This window comes from Polyergus mexicanus, unplaced genomic scaffold, assembly GCF_030449975.1.
Source record: "Polyergus mexicanus isolate NDT 795.1 unplaced genomic scaffold, iyPolMexi1.0 SCAF_1, whole genome shotgun sequence".
NCBI classification, from domain to species: Eukaryota; Metazoa; Arthropoda; class Insecta; order Hymenoptera; family Formicidae; genus Polyergus; species Polyergus mexicanus.
The window spans coordinates 7,982,108-7,997,668 of NW_027223321.1; the positions used below are offsets into that span (position 1 = coordinate 7,982,108).

The 15,561-nt window shown below is 33.6% G+C and overlaps 3 protein-coding genes across 8 annotated transcripts; 2 read left to right on the top strand and 1 right to left on the bottom strand.

Moving 5' to 3' along the window:
• The first annotated feature begins 442 nt into the window (after positions 1-442).
• Positions 443-2,838, top strand: LOC138933725 (U6 snRNA phosphodiesterase 1). Of its 3 annotated transcripts, XM_070296704.1 has the most exons (6): positions 443-761; positions 847-1,002; positions 1,167-1,318; positions 1,483-1,817; positions 2,400-2,647; positions 2,756-2,838. In XM_070296704.1, exons 2-5 carry the CDS (start codon positions 908-910, stop codon positions 2,586-2,588), a joined length of 771 nt encoding a protein of 256 aa, XP_070152805.1. In that variant the 5' UTR covers positions 443-761; positions 847-907; the 3' UTR covers positions 2,589-2,647; positions 2,756-2,838. The 3 variants fall into 3 exon arrangements, with proteins under 3 accessions (XP_070152805.1, XP_070152796.1, XP_070152813.1); XM_070296695.1 differs by lacking the exon at positions 443-761 and having other exon boundaries at positions 774-1,002; XM_070296712.1 differs by lacking the exon at positions 443-761 and having other exon boundaries at positions 774-994.
• On the top strand, positions 2,766-12,804 carry LOC138933702 (nuclear pore complex protein Nup93). 4 transcript variants are annotated; one of them, XM_070296660.1, is made up of 8 exons: positions 2,766-2,856; positions 7,987-8,216; positions 8,354-8,534; positions 8,620-9,583; positions 9,659-9,983; positions 10,067-10,423; positions 10,507-10,624; positions 10,723-12,804. In XM_070296660.1, the coding sequence occupies exons 1-8, from the start codon at positions 2,824-2,826 to the stop codon at positions 11,032-11,034; spliced, it is 2,520 nt and encodes an 839-aa protein (XP_070152761.1). In that variant the 5' UTR covers positions 2,766-2,823; the 3' UTR covers positions 11,035-12,804. The 4 variants fall into 4 exon arrangements, with proteins under 4 accessions (XP_070152761.1, XP_070152785.1, XP_070152777.1 ...); XM_070296684.1 differs by lacking the exon at positions 2,766-2,856 and adding an exon at positions 7,642-7,779; XM_070296676.1 differs by lacking the exon at positions 2,766-2,856 and adding an exon at positions 7,850-7,898.
• LOC138933697 (tonsoku-like protein) lies at positions 3,083-7,248 on the bottom strand. Its single transcript, XM_070296646.1, has 2 exons — positions 7,158-7,248; positions 3,083-7,040 (listed from the first exon to the last, which is right to left on the bottom strand). The coding sequence occupies exon 2, from the start codon at positions 6,971-6,973 to the stop codon at positions 3,188-3,190; it is 3,786 nt and encodes a 1,261-aa protein (XP_070152747.1). The 5' UTR covers positions 6,974-7,040; positions 7,158-7,248; the 3' UTR covers positions 3,083-3,187.
• Positions 12,805-15,561: the final 2,757 nt, after the last annotated feature.

Sequence of the window (15,561 nt, forward strand, 5' to 3'; positions counted from 1 at the left end):
ACCGTGATTGATCAAAAACAAGTGTCAAATACCAACAGCCGTTGCCTCGCTGTAGTGACCTATAGCACTACTATAACCATGGGTGGCACGTGGTCCATCGAACGATACATCGAATGATGAGTCGAGGCATCTTGTAAATCTTCGGTAGTTTCCGCCTTTTGAAAAGCATCGTCAATGGTTATTATACACAGTTGATATTCTCTAATCAATAACCTACAAAAGAAAAAAACAAGATAAGATAAAAAGAAGAAATAAAATAAAGTGTTCTATATAATGACAGATATCTTTACAAAAAAAGGGAAAACTCTATAGTTATTATTTTATTATTTTCGAAACAAAACAATTATATATATAATTATTAATAAAATAATAATCCTAATACGAAATAAAGTCAATTTATGCAAATTAAATAATTACAAATAATTAAAAATATGAATAATAATTCAATTTTCAATAAAATAATTAATGTTTGATTCTCGTCGGATATAATTTATAATCTTTCTTCAACTTCCAATCAAACCCTTCGAAGCATTTCTAGCGTCTTCCCGACCGCAGCCACAATCACACAGATGTTTTATAAACATCTAGTTAAGTTCAGTAGCGGAATTAACCGTAACTCGATATCGATGGTTATCGTTAACTAGCGATAGCCAATGGCAAGGACAATCCTGATGAAAAGCGCAATTCTCATAGGCTGCCCGCTAACGACAACGATAATCGTCGCTAAGACGTTAGAAAAACCCACTTCACATCTATTATATGTTTGTATTTAATATGTTTGTATATATAATTCATTCCAACCATCCATTTCCAGCTCTGGATTTGTTTATTATATTTCTGTGATAGATAAATGGTGATAATAAATATATTCTGTTGATGTTGAATATAAAAATTATATACAAGGAAGATGGCCGGTTTGCATTTAATCAAAACATACTCTTCCGACTCGGACGAAGATAAGCACGATGAAGAGAAGAAAGATGATGATAAAATTGTAAACAAGTATATATAAATTATATATTTATTATTCTAGATTATTTAGTATCAATTAAATCTTGGATGTTCCTAAAAGTTTCATTCTTGGTTTAGTGAAAAAAAAAAGAAATATAACGTGTCTATTTTTCAAGTATCCCATATATGTATAACCCTCGATATATATATTTTAGACAAACTAAGCTAACCTTACCAGCAAGTATTTTGTCGTTGAAAGGAGTTACATATCATGAAGAAGTGATAGACGATCCATCGGATCATGATGGACGGATACGAAGCTTCCAACACGAACGTGGTAACTGGGCAACTTTGATTTACATAGATTGTAAGTATTTTATTTTCCACATATAAGATCAATATTAATCATGACAAATCAGGAGATAAATGTACTTAATCTTTGCTGAATGGTTTTGCAAATTATTATATGTTATTATGATCGATTAGATTCTTTCAAATGAAATATAGAAAAAGAACTAAAATTTATTTCAGATACTACCAGTGATTGCCTTCATACCTGGATGAAATCTATATTGAATGAATTGCCGGTCCAAGGCGAGATTATTTCTAGTCTTCATATTAGTCTAAGTCGTACTTTGGTCCTAAAATTTCATTGGATTGAATCATTTGTGGAGAGTTTAAAATTATTATGTCGTGGATTCCACCAATTTGTCATACAACTCACAGATGTGAAAGTATACTGCAATGAGGAAAAAACTCGGACATTCCTTGGAATTTACTGTCAAGATGAGAATGGTACATTGAAGCGCCTAACAGAAGCTATCGACTGTTTACTAGCTGAATATCAATTGCCATTGTTTTATAAGGTAACGACAAAATAACATCTCCACTTTTTAAAATCAAACATCACAGATAAATATACATAATACAAGACAAACTTTATTTAATTTTATTAACTTATATTTGTAAGACTTCTTGATCTTTTACTGCAAGCATGTTGGAGGGAAAAAATTATGTGAATGTCTTTTCTTGCACTATGAAGTAAATTACTTTTTTTTGCATACTATTTGTATTTATAATTAAATTGGTAAAATATATGCCGAAAATTCTTTGATTTGTAAATTAGTAAATCTTTATCAATCATGTGTTCTAAAGTTTATTTATTTTTATTGAAAATATATAAGATCGATGGATTGAATTACATATTATTAATACAGAATAGCTGAGAAAACTATAATGGCATATTTTATAAGGAAAAAGTAACATATTTGAACATATAATGCATGAAACAAATTTTATCATTTCTGACTTCTCATAATCCAATATGACTGTAGTGAAAGATCAGTAATTGGTACATGAATTTATATATATATATATATATGTATATACATATACATGTACATATACCTATACATATATATATATATACATACATATTTCTCACACAGGATATTTCATACCATATCAGTTTCTTCTGGTGTCTCGGAGACAAGAAAATGTATTTGAAAAAAATTCTGCCCTCTCTTACTTGTAGTTTAAACAAATTTTTGGCAGAAAATATGGAAGATACATATGTACATGTCAAGGAGATACAATGCAAAATTGGAAATAAATGTTATTCCTTTGAACTGAAATAAATTGTCTCTTTAAAATCTATTTTAGATGATACAACGTAACCTATTATATGTAAATAAAGGTAAATTATCATTTAATCATTTTTTTCGATGTATTTCCTCGTTTTATGTGATATGCTCGGAATCAACCGGTCATCAAATAAAAAACAATGGACTTGTTTATTTTCCAGAAGCTATCTCGATAAATCTTTCCAATGGAAGTAGAAGAGGGCAAGAATAAAACTTGCTCGCTCGAGAAATGATGAAAATGATCGTAAAACAAAATAAGGAGGTACTGCATATCAATATCTTTGATACAGAGAGAGAGAGAATTCTAAAATTCTATTTTTTATATAACAATTATTAGTTTATTTTGCAAATATTATGTCGTATAAAAATTATATTTTTTTACGAGACAAATTATCTTGTTTGAAAAATATACTTATAAAAATTTTTTTATATAAATTATAAAATTATAAATTTACATTATATATGTATATATATACACACATATGTATATATGTGTATGTGTATGCTCGGGCGCGTGTATGATATATACAAATATGTACAAACTTATCATCATATATAGATAAATACAAATTTATCTCAATATTATATAAAAATTAGACTTTAAAATCATTTTCGGTGAAAGGTTTTATTGGTTTAAAGATTGCTAAGTTGTGAGGCAATTTCGTTACAATACCTACTCCGCGCCACAGTTTAATCCACAAATCACATAAATTAGGTTCCATGTTAGCCATTAATGTACAAACTTCGGGATTTTGTATAATTAATTCCTCCTCTGGACTATTCATAATATTTTTACAACCACTAACATCGATATAAGTTAATGTAGGTTGACGATTCAACAAAACATTTATAGATGATACAGTTACATTCGTGTTTCCACGAAGTATTAATTTCAAGAGTTTAGGCAAGTGTGCTAGAATAATCTTTACATCGGAGTCTGTTATGTCACAGAATGAGAGATCTAGCAATTCCAAGTTTGGTAGTAGAATTGTACCTGCGACTAAATTTGAGACGAATTTGTCGGAGCAAGTGGTATTGGATAGATTCAAATCGAGTAATTGCTTATTCAAAAAATAAGTCATCGCGTCACGATTTAATTTATTCCACGAAATATCGCAATTCGTCAGATTAGGATTGTCGAACGGAAGGTGGAAATCTTCCAGTTTGCAGTAACGTAAATTGAGAGTTCGCAAGTATCTCAGAGATACGATCAAGTCTCTGAGAACATTGCAACTCTCCGAATTTAATGGATTGTAACTTAGATCAAGGACCCTCAATTGAGGCGGCAACGAGCTTATTTGACGCAGACAAGCGAAATCGATATCGCAACCTTTTAAATAGAGTTCCTGCAGAGACAAGAGATTCGAAAGACACCGGTGCAAGTGTGTTCCTACCGTTCCCAGTACAGTGCCCGACAATTGTAATAGTGTAATATTCCTCTCGTATTTCAAAGTCTTCAACAACGGTACAATCAATTCTTTAGCGATATCATCGGGTCTCGTGCGAAGTATGGACGTATTTTCGCAAGATTTCAAACAACTTAGCATATTCTCGCGGGGATTCGAATCATGAATACGACAGATGGTCTTGTATCGCTCGACAATAGACGATATTCTTAGTTCAACTATCTCGCATTCTAGTCTAGCATTATCCTCGACTGCAACTTTCAAAATACTTTCTTTCGTTACTGTTACGTTCCCGTTTATCGGCCGTAACAGCAGTTTGGCTGTACAAGCGGTTTCGCGGAAGAACATGGATTCAGTAGCAGTTGTGATGCACGTGAGAAACTCTTCCTCTTCTTCGTAAACTGCCACTTTTAGATTGAACGCATCTTCCTTAACAAATATACGTAAATGTACGTATTTTGCATTCTGCTGTTGTTCAAAAGCTGTCGGGGTACGCGAGCATGATTGTAATTCATAAATCATCGGAGACGGTGAACGAGACACGATAAATCCATTCGATATCAAAGAGGTTTGTCGTTTTCTCTTAACCCTTTTGGATTCTTCAGATAATTGAATAATTTCAGTAGTAGCGTTATCTTCATCATTGTCTTCATCGCTTATGTTTAGATACTCTTCATTTTGAAGCGTACAATTCAGCTTTAATTTCTTCGTATTGCTCTCTATATCTTCATTAGACTTTCTTTTGCCTGTGGCAATGTGATTATATATGGATTTTTTTTTCGTTGTACTTCCGATATCATCCTCCAGCCAGTCGTCAATGAGAACCTGTTCTTCACTCACTAGAGGTGCGTCATTATCGCCTTTGAATGTAACAACCGTGTTAATTTTGTTGAAAGACCTTAGATTTGCTATCGTTCTTTTATAATATTCACCGGCAGATATCTTTTCTACCTCAGACTCTTTATCCGGAGACTGCACAGATTCTTTATCCGATGTTTGAGCATTGTCGGATCTCTTTTGCTTCTTCTTTATTAGAATAAAGGTGGAAAGCTTTTTACACATTATGTCATACTTTACTAAATCTTCAGGATTTAATTCTCCTACCCGATCTTTCCAATCTTCTAAACAATCCAATATCGTGTCGCCGCCGTGAGTCTTTAGCGTCACGTTCGCACCATGTTGTATCAACAGTTGCATCATTGAAAAGTGTCCGCAACACGCAGCATCGTGAAGTGGTGTTACGCCTTTGCAGGACAGGCCACCCGGATCGTTGACGTTCGCGCCATGTCTCAAGAGCAATTCTGCGATATCCACGTAACCATGATTCGCAGCTTCGTGAAGAGGGGACCAACCGCAGTGATCTCTAACGTTCGTAGAGTGACCAGATGATAACAGTTTCTCGACGGTACTGATGTCACCATTAATGCACGCTACATGCAATTGCGTTTCGCCCTTTGCGTTCCTCTTGATCGTTCCGGTCCTCGTTCTCCTTTTAAGTGTTATCTTGGCATTATCTTCGTCTTCGAGATCGGATAATTCCTCTAAACAAATGTCCGCGCCAATCTTATCGCTTTCCTCGGACACCGCTTCGCTTTCCGTATCGCTCGGTGCTTCATTCGATGTTAATCCTGTTTTCTGTCTCGTATCCTTTGCTTCATCAAACTGGTTTGCGCTTTCCAAGTAACTGACGAGTTCTCTTGCAACGGATCTTTGTAACTTAACATTGTCGCTTTCATTCGCTGAAGTCAACGCCAAAGTGTAACACTCTCGTATTTCTATGTCAGGAGCATTTGCCGCTATTAACAGATCTGCTAGAAACAGCGCCGATCTACATTTCTCTCGAGGATTAGTACAGAGTCCGAGTTCCTTTTGTGCGAAAGGTAGCGCTTCCTTATATCGCCCTGCATCTTTGAGTGTTTGAGCTAAACTTACTAAGGAAATATTTACTTGATCGCCCGTTTTCTCCGCGTAAGTCAGCATATGTCGATAATATTCCACACCTTTATCGAAGCATTGCGCAGCAACCGCGGCATCACCCAAAGTTTCGTACAATTTTTGCTTATCTTGAATATCAGTTTTAACGAGAAGATCATTTTCCGCTCGACACAGAGTCACGATAATCCTTAAATATTTCTCTACTTGATGTTTTATGTCCTTTGGCAATCCTTTATTTGTATACAGGGAAATCAATATTTTACGTGTTTCAATCCACTTTCCGGTTCGCATAAATAGTTCAGCCTTTGATACTTTTGCTTCGGTTTTCAAGTGTATGTCTTGCACAGTGGCTGCAGTTTCAATATAAGTCAACGCCAGCTCGTGATTGCCTTGTCGTTCATATATAGCTGCCAAAGAAATACATGTTCGATGTAAATCTTCCTGAAAATTGTTTGATACACACAGCTCAGTTGCTTGTTCTATCAGATTGATTGCCTGTTGCGTCTCCTTTTGCGCTTCCAATGTTAATCCCAAGTTGAGCAAAAGTCTCGCTCGCATCAGTGTTCTCTCCTGCAGCTTGATTTCGTTTCCTGTTAATTTATCACACAATTCCATGCTGTTCACATAAGCCAGTTTTGCATTCGTCAAAGCCTCATCACGTTTCTGCGAATGATCAGTTAAGCTTTCGGCCAGGCAGAAATAAGTTCTACCCAGGGTGGCAAATGCACGTTGTTCCTCTATCAAGTTCTTTATATCTCTGGCACCTTCCAAATGTAGATTCTGATGTATCAGAGCTCGCTCATAATCTCCCCAGCTTGCATGAACCTCCCCAATCATTCTATGTGCTATTGCGCAATTCAACTTGTCCTGCAATTTTTCGCAGATACTCAACTGTTCCGTGTATTCTTGCAAAGCTTCTGTTGGTTGCTCATTTTCAAAGTATATATCCCCAAGATCCTTCGTAATTTCGGCCAGCTGTTGGAAATTGTTGTCTCGCTTGGCATGTTGTTTCCTCTTGATGAGTTTATCGATGTTCATTTTATTTAAATTTTATATATATATACGTAGATATAAACGATATGTCTTATTTATCATCATCGAGGCCCTACAAAATATAAAAACGATAGCGATAACAGCTCTTTGTTAGATAGATAATATCGCGATACATATTTCGAATATCGACGTCACTTGAAATTCTGATGAAAATATATTTATTCAGTACCTTCTAATACATATAACAAGATCTTAATAATTTAACAAGTTCTCGATACTAGTAGAAAATAAAATAATTTTTTGAAAAAATGAGGTTAACGTATTTGTTATTCCACGACATGAGCGTGCTTCTGATTTTGTTGCGTTCCAAAATTCGTTCCCATAGGTTGCGTTCGGAAATCCTACACGTAGGACGTAGGGTAGAGTATTGCATTTAATTGACCAATCAGAATAAAAGGAGCAAAGATTTCTTTATCTTGATTGGTCGATCAAACGCTGCTTTACCCCGCGGGGGTAAAGTTTTATTTTATCAATAAAATAGTTAAATCTTATGAAAAGACGCCCTCTATAGCTTCTGTTTAATCGTTTTTAAAAGTTATTTAGAAATTCTTGAAAAATTAATTTAAAATACGAAAGAAAAAAATTGCACAAATTATATGAATTAATTTATTTATTTGTATAACTTACATAACCTGTCTTCTGCGACATCCCGCCAAAACAGAAGTGTCCATCATATGTTGTCATATGTCATATACACGTGATTGTAATCACCATCGTTATATCGCAAAAAAGGAAGTCCGCTAATAACATTTAACACTAGAATAGTAACAGGCATCAAACGGCTAGCTTCGGTAATTTTTTTTCTCTGCCAGATTAACATATATCTTATCCCTTCTATAATATTTATACTTTGCGGTTCATGATCTTTGCCGCGCGATTTATAAGATTTTATTCTGTGGATTTTATCGACGTAATATATATGTTCTACGTGATTATCTCGTCCAACGAACAGAAATCTAAAAAAGGAATAATAATACAAGTTTTTTTCATGTCATTAGAACATGGGTGATACCGGTCACGCGGATATGTTGCCCACCGATACCACGCGATTGATGACCGATTCCGGCTTCAGCGAATTGCTGAGGTCAGCGGAGCAGATATCCGCAGCCGCCGAAGGAAATGATGATATGCCGCATGTCGACAGAAATCTCCAGCAGATATTAGAGGCTTCTAACGAGCTGTGGTCTCGCGTCACGCAAACCACCACCCAGGACAATGAAGCTCAAGCGTGAGTCTATTTCAAGATCTCATATAATTCATGATTTTATATCAATTTTCTCTATATATGCCTTATGTGTAATATAATTTCTATATTTTTGTTAATGTATAATAATAATTTATAATAATGTAAAATAAATGTTCCAGCCACGTATTACTAGGTTCCCGAGGGATTGACTTGTCTCAAATCTCACAGAAGTTAAACTCGCTTAGTGCAAGACGCACGTTTGAGCCATTGGATCCTATTGCAGACACTGATATTGTCAGTTACCTTAGAAATGAAAAGGAAAATGCGATTCTATCCATCATTGAACAGGTTCATAAGGATGTATGTATATGTAACAATAATTATTAAAATATTTATATATTTATTTGTATAAAAAAGAAAGATAGATATTAAATCTACATTTTAGACATTTGAGCTTACTAGAGCTCAACAAATGGAACATATGCTAAGTGAATGGAAGCAAATGCGTTTTGAGATAATAAATGCTATGACTGCTCCATCCGGAGAGCTTGTGGATTTACGCGGAGCACCACAGCGTACGAAACTAGGAGGTTCGATGATTAGTGGTCTCTCTAGCATAGAAGTTGCATACGTAAAAGAACTGCAAAATTATAATGATCATGTGCTTAGAGGTATAACACGGCCCAGTTTGTTTAATGCATTTTGTAAAGCCTCTGAATCATTTAACGACAAGAAGATTGTAGATTTGTGGCAAATGGTGAAATGTATGGTTGATATTCCACCAACACCTAGAGGGGATCAAATTAAATCCAGAAGTAGTCCTGCAATTGAACAAAAAATTATTTCACAAGCTAAAAAATATTTAGAAAATAGATATAGAGATTTCATGAATTCCATAATCAATGAGAATCTAGTGCAGGCGAAACGAGGCGGCATTCCAGGCACCATTCCTCTGGTCAAGAGTTTTGTGGGTGTCAAAGTACAAAATTTAAGGGATTTGGAAGATGTTATGGTTGAAGACAAGCCATTGTGGCCTCTAGTATATTACTGCATGCGGTCCGGAGACTATAAAGCCGCGCTTCAGTGTCTAAATCAATGCAGTACAGAATTCTTGGAATTTAAAACAGCTCTTGAGGAAGCTTGTGACGATCCGGAGCATCATCCGAATAGTCGTGCGGAATCCATTCTGAAATTACACTATAGAAAGCAAGTACGATCCGTCAGCGACCTATACAAGAGAGCGGCGTATTGTGCATTGATCCCTTGCGAGCCGGATGACTTGCATTCCGAAGTGATAGCCACAGCCGACGATTATTTATGGTTAAAGTTGTGTCAAGTGAGATATCAGGCAGACGTCGAAAATAAACTTACATTGGATTATTTACAGACTACTATTTCAGAAATATATGGTAATACTAATTTGAGGTATCTGATAGCTCTTTTTTATTTGAGGATTCAGATGTTTTAATGGATTCAATTTGCAGGAGAAACTTATTATCACGCACATGAGCAACCATTTTTGTATTTCTCGATGCTATTCTTGACCGGACAATTCGAAGCGGCAATAGAGTTTTTATCCACCGGCGCTGGAGCGAGGCATTTACCGCACGCGGTTCATTTAGCAGCTGCTATGCATGAACACAATTTATTGGCTGTCAGTCAAAGTGTCTTAGCGCCTTTGATTAGCGTAGATCCGGCTGATAAACCGCCAGCGAAAAGATTGAATTTTGCTAGATTGATATTGTTATACATTAAAAGATTTGAATTGTCAGATCCAAAAGAAAGTCTTCATTATCTCTTTTTATTAAGGTAGTTGTGCATTCTTAGTTGTTTATTATGTTAAATAAGTTAGATTTTAAGTTTGTCATTACAATAATACTTTTCTTTTTTAGATGTATGAAGGATCCGTACGATCGCAACATGTTCGCCGCGTCTGCCGCGGAAATGGTAGTGGATGCATCTCCTGCAAATCGCGTTTTGTTAGTGGGGAAACTTGATAAAGATCGAAGAATTCCGGGTATCTTGGATCAATTTCAAATTAATACAGACGACGTAATAAATATTTGCGCCGAAACATTGTACAGAAAAGGTCTATTGGAAGATGCAGTCATGATGTATGATTTAGCTAGAAATCATGAGAAGGTTCTGAGTTTGATGTGCACACTCTTAACACAAGTTGTCAGTCAGAAAGGATTGCCCGGTTCTCTCAGGTCACGATTACAAACCACAGCTATAGACATTGGTACAAGGTAAATTCACACATCTGTGACATAATAGATGATTAACACATTTTTAAATTTGAATTTGTTATTTGTATTGTAAATCATTTCAGATATAAAGACATCGTAATCCAAGCACCCTCAGAAGTAGTGTTTTCATTCTATACTTTAAAAGATCTTATGGTTTTCTTTGATCAATTCCACAATGAGCAGTATCAAAGTGCACTTACAGTAAGTAATTCTTTAATAAAAAGCAAGAATAAATATGTTATTTAGTATACTTTATAGTTAAAACAAGATTTTTATAACGTGATATATTTTTTCTTTAGACAATTGCAGATTCGAAGATGTTGCCTCTTCATGTGAAGGAAGTCGATGAGAGAGTGAATGCTTTACGTCGTGTGTCGCCGGAAGTGGCTGGCACATTGGCCGATGTTCTTCTAGCTACCATGACGATACTGTATCGCCAGTATCAGAAATTGCGATCAGTAGAACCGGGAGATGAAATCGCGAGGGATCAGCAGCTATACGATCTCAGAGAACAAGCGCGAGCGTTAACCAGTTTTGCGGGAACCTTGCCATATCGTATGCCAAACGAGACCAACAGCAAACTTGTACAAATGGAAATTCTTATGCATTAAAAGTGATAGTATACTATTAAGTGCTCCTTTGAATGTAATTCGAAAAGCTTCATCCTTCATCTAAATTTTTAAAAATGTTCTGCATATATTTCTTAGTCAACATATTATTTAGAAAATTCGAGCTTTTTGTTATACTTTAATCAAAAAAATTTATCAGTTTTTGTTTTTTAATTTCAAGTACAATAAAATACAATTGCACATATTTTTAAAATATGCATTACAACGGTTGACAAAAATAGAGAGGAAAATTTAATACTTCTAAAAATATAATTATATATATTATACATAGGTTGCTACTTTATATAATATAGATTATGCTAAAGGAGTCTACTAAATGCAAAAAAAAAGGCTAAGTAGGATATTTAAATTATTTTTGTACTTTTATTTGTAAAAAATACATGATATAAAGATTTTTGCAGATACAATCATTAATAAATACTGAACAATATGCATATATATTATATATTAATGTTTGACTTATATGTCATATTTTACATCGCTTTTTCTAAAAAGTTCTATTTTTGATCTTGAAAACATCTTTTTTAATACTAAAATCATGTGTATTAACTTGGTGATTTACTACAATCTTCTGCATTATAGAATTTTAAAGATATAACAGCTATTCCACAGCTGAGATCTTCAACTTTACCTTCTTTTACCTATAAAGAATGTTATATTACACACAGATAAAAAAAAAGATTTTAAGTTATTTTACATACTGCTCTATAATCAAGAAACATTTCCTTAAATACTAAAAAATCTGTTATCGTTGACAATACTTCAAAGACTTCACCTTCCAATTCTGCCTGTTTCTCACTGAATTTTATCATATACAAACATACAAAAATAAAAAATTTATTAGATAAAAGTTAATGGATTTCTATTATGAGAAACTACATATTATAATTACTTTAATTGATGTAAAAGAATATCTATTGTGAATTGTGGCATGACTTTTTTAAGATAATTCTCAATGTATATCTCTACAGTTTTATTCTGAAACATATGTTAAATGATATTTTAGAGAATATATTCTAGCAGTTTGAAGAATTTCAAGCTTTTACACGAAACTCACATATTTATTAAATATATCGGTATAAATTAATTTGTTGTCTTCCATTGGTTCAAAAATATTCCAGTATTTTTCTAAAAATCTTTGCTGAAGAGCTTGAAAGTCTTCCTCTGAAAGGCCAATACATCATCAAATATATATACAATTTTAACGATTAACAATTGTTCATGTTTGTACGAATAATTTTGTACCTAACAACAAATCTTCGATATGTCCGATTACTTCGTCGAACAGTGTTCTCCGTTTTTCGAATCTCATTTCTCATCTTTTGGACTCGACAAACTCGATTCATGTATTTGAAAAATTTATTTCAACATGTATAATGAAATAATTGCTACAGTATCTCTCGCGCGAACAATATGTATTATACTTGTCACGAAATAAGATTTCACGAAATTGAGAAAATGTAATTTATACGCGAACACAAACCCATGCTGTTTTCTTCTATTCTTGTAATCTTATAAAGATAAGGCACAAATTTATAAAATAAAACCTCGTCGACTATGTAAACTGACAATTCCTGTTAAATTATAAATCAAGTTTATAGTCGTTGGAAACGACAGTTGATTAATCGATCGGTCTGGAAGGTTATATGTTAAATGGTGTGATTAGAAACAAATTATTGATAAATTTTCAAGAAACGTATCAATTTTATAATACATATATTTTAATCAGGGTTGGGAAAGTTACTTTATAAAAGTAACTCGTTACCGTTACCGTTATTTTTTCTAAAAAGTAACTCGTTATCGTTACTCGTTACTAATTTTAAAAAGTAACTCGTTACCGTTACAGTTACTAAAAAGTAACGAGTCGTTACAATTTCCGTTACTTTTTTACAATACAAACTAATAAATTATTTTGCATAAGAAAAACTTTTAAAAAATTGTAAGCAAGATTTCATTCAAGGTTTATTACAAAATAAATGATTAAATTTTATCGAAATTCTTTATTAATTTTTAATAAAATTTGTTGCTTCATAGTATCATCATTTACATGCTCTCTTTGTGGTGTTAATACAGAGCCACCGATGCTAAGCATTCTTTCTACAGATGCACTGCTTGGTAGAGCTATACTATATTTAATAAAAAGTTTTTTAAGTTTTGGATAGTCGTTTAATATTTCTATATTACAATTATTTGATTTTAAAAACCGTTGCAATTCTTCTTGTTCAGATTCATTTTGCACCGTTTTTTGCTCAAAAATGAAAAAATCATCGTGATCGTCAGATTTTCCAGCTTTTGAAAAATTTTCAGTTGATCGGATTCCCAATAAATCCTCCAAGTAATTTTCAGCACGTTTTCTTTTTTCTCCGGTTAACCAGTTTAACTTAAATTTTGGATGTAAACATGCTGCTATTATTAATTCTTTTGTTTCAAATATTGTAAGAAATTTAAAATCAAATATAGTAAATTAAGCGACATTGTTTGTTTTATTGAAATTAATACTTTTGAATCAATAGTTTAAAATAAAATAATATTTTTCAATTAAATCCTTATTTAAAATTAAATAATATATGTTTAATCAAATTAATAAGTTACCTTTTATTTAAATCTTGCTGAATAGCTTCAACTAATGAATGGCAATCTATAAGGTCAGATTTATTGAGATTTTCTAATTTTCGTTGCAAGGTACTTAGAACTGGTAGTAAATGAGAGCTCTGCTTTTCCGAAAAGATAAAGCTCTCATTGGATATCGCGCGTCGCGTCATCGCACTGGTCTGCAAGAGCCATAAGTTGATCAATCACATTCAAGCATTTTTACAACATAATAAGAATGCTAATTGGTCGATTTGCTTACGGCTTTACGGTTAAGATAAAAATTTTATCACGCACAATAGCAAGAATAATATCTTAAATAAATCAAAAAATTTGAAAAAAGTAACGATAAAATTAAATTCGATAAAGTTAAATTCGTTACTCGTTACCGAAAAATGTAACGAAGTTACTTTTTCCGTTACAAATAAAATTTGTAACGCCATTACCGTTACAGTTACCGAAAAAAAGTAACTGTAACGGTAACGCGTTACTTCCCAACCCTGATTTTAATATATTATACGTAGAGAAATCCAACATTAAGATAAGAGGATGCCGGAGCGACGGCCGAACTCCGACGGGTTAGCGCCCTCATCTAAGCGTAACTAAAATTATCGATAATACCGACCGAAATTATCGATAATATCAATAATTTTAGTTCCGCTGTGACCAATATTAATATTTCTGCATGTTTTATGCATATTTGAAATAGAATTGTGTTCAATATGTTGAAATCGGACAACATCGTGTATTTCTACTGCTCTATTGCCTCGCACGCATATCTAAGCGTATCTAAGCGTATAGATAACAGTATAACATATACACGTGTCTGCCTTTTTTGCATATTTGAACACAATTGCACACATTACTTATATGGACTTATATATATATATATATATATATGTACGTGTGTGTGTGTGCCTTTCCATATATCTTTCCAAGAGGAATAATATTTGGCCATGTGTATGTGTGTGTGTGCATGTATTGTTATATATATATGTGTGCCTTTTATGTATATATATATATACATACATACATAGATACATACATACATACATACAATAGCACAATACATATATATGTATTATAATATATAATAACGGTTATATTGCTAATCTTACATAACTATTAAATCGCATCCGGTTCAAAATATTGTAAAGCAACCAGCACACGTAAATCGCCTCTGGAATATTTTTTACAATAACCAGCACACGTAAATCGCCTCTGGAATATTTTTTACAATAACCAGCACACGTAAATCGCCTCTGGGATATTTTTTACAATACCCAGCACACGTAAATCGCCTCTGGGATATATTTTTAACCAGAACGCTCATGCAAACCGCATCTGGTATGAAATATTTACAACCAGTTCACGAAAAGATCGCTTCTGGGATCAAATATTTCGGCAATATTTAGAGCGCACATGCAAACCGCATCTGGTATGAAATATTTACAACCAGTTCACGAAAAGATCGCTTCTGGGATCAAATATTTCGGCAATATTTAGAGCGCACATGCAAACCGCATCTAGTATGAAATATTTACAACCAGTTCACGAAAAGATCGCTTCTGGGATCAAATATTTCGGCAATATTTAGAGCGCACATGCAAACCGCATCTGGTATGAAATATTTACAACCAGTTCACGAAAAGATCGCATATAGATAATATATAACACACATAGTATGCTCGGATCAGAAAGAGACGGACAGAGAAGAATGGGCAAAGAGAAAGAGGATATAGTGTAAGTGAGCAAGTGTCCATACAAGTGCCAAAAGTAAGAAAAAAAAGGAAATAGTTGGATCTTTCTCCGTAGCAATACTTTGCTCACTAATATTTAGCGACTGATGTGAATTATTAATCGATATATCGTTGTACAGCCATTCTCTCGCTTACTCATTCCTATTCTCTCTCTCTCTCT

Coding starts and splice junctions, on each gene's coding strand:
- LOC138933702 (XM_070296660.1), top strand. CDS start 2,824: ATGATGAAAATGATCGTAAAACAAAATAAGGAG. Junction 2,857..7,986: donor TCGTAAAACAAAATAAGGAG/GTACTGCATATC, acceptor TCATGTCATTAG/AACATGGGTGATACCGGTCA. Junction 9,584..9,658: donor TACTATTTCAGAAATATATG/GTAATACTAATT, acceptor TTCAATTTGCAG/GAGAAACTTATTATCACGCA.
- LOC138933697 (XM_070296646.1), bottom strand. CDS start 6,973: ATGAACATCGATAAACTCATCAAGAGGAAACAACATGCCAAGCGAGAC.
- LOC138933725 (XM_070296704.1), top strand. CDS start 908: ATGGCCGGTTTGCATTTAATCAAAACATACTCTTCCGACTCGGACGAA. Junction 1,319..1,482: donor AACTTTGATTTACATAGATT/GTAAGTATTTTA, acceptor AATTTATTTCAG/ATACTACCAGTGATTGCCTT. Junction 1,818..2,399: donor AATTGCCATTGTTTTATAAG/GTAACGACAAAA, acceptor TTTCTCACACAG/GATATTTCATACCATATCAG.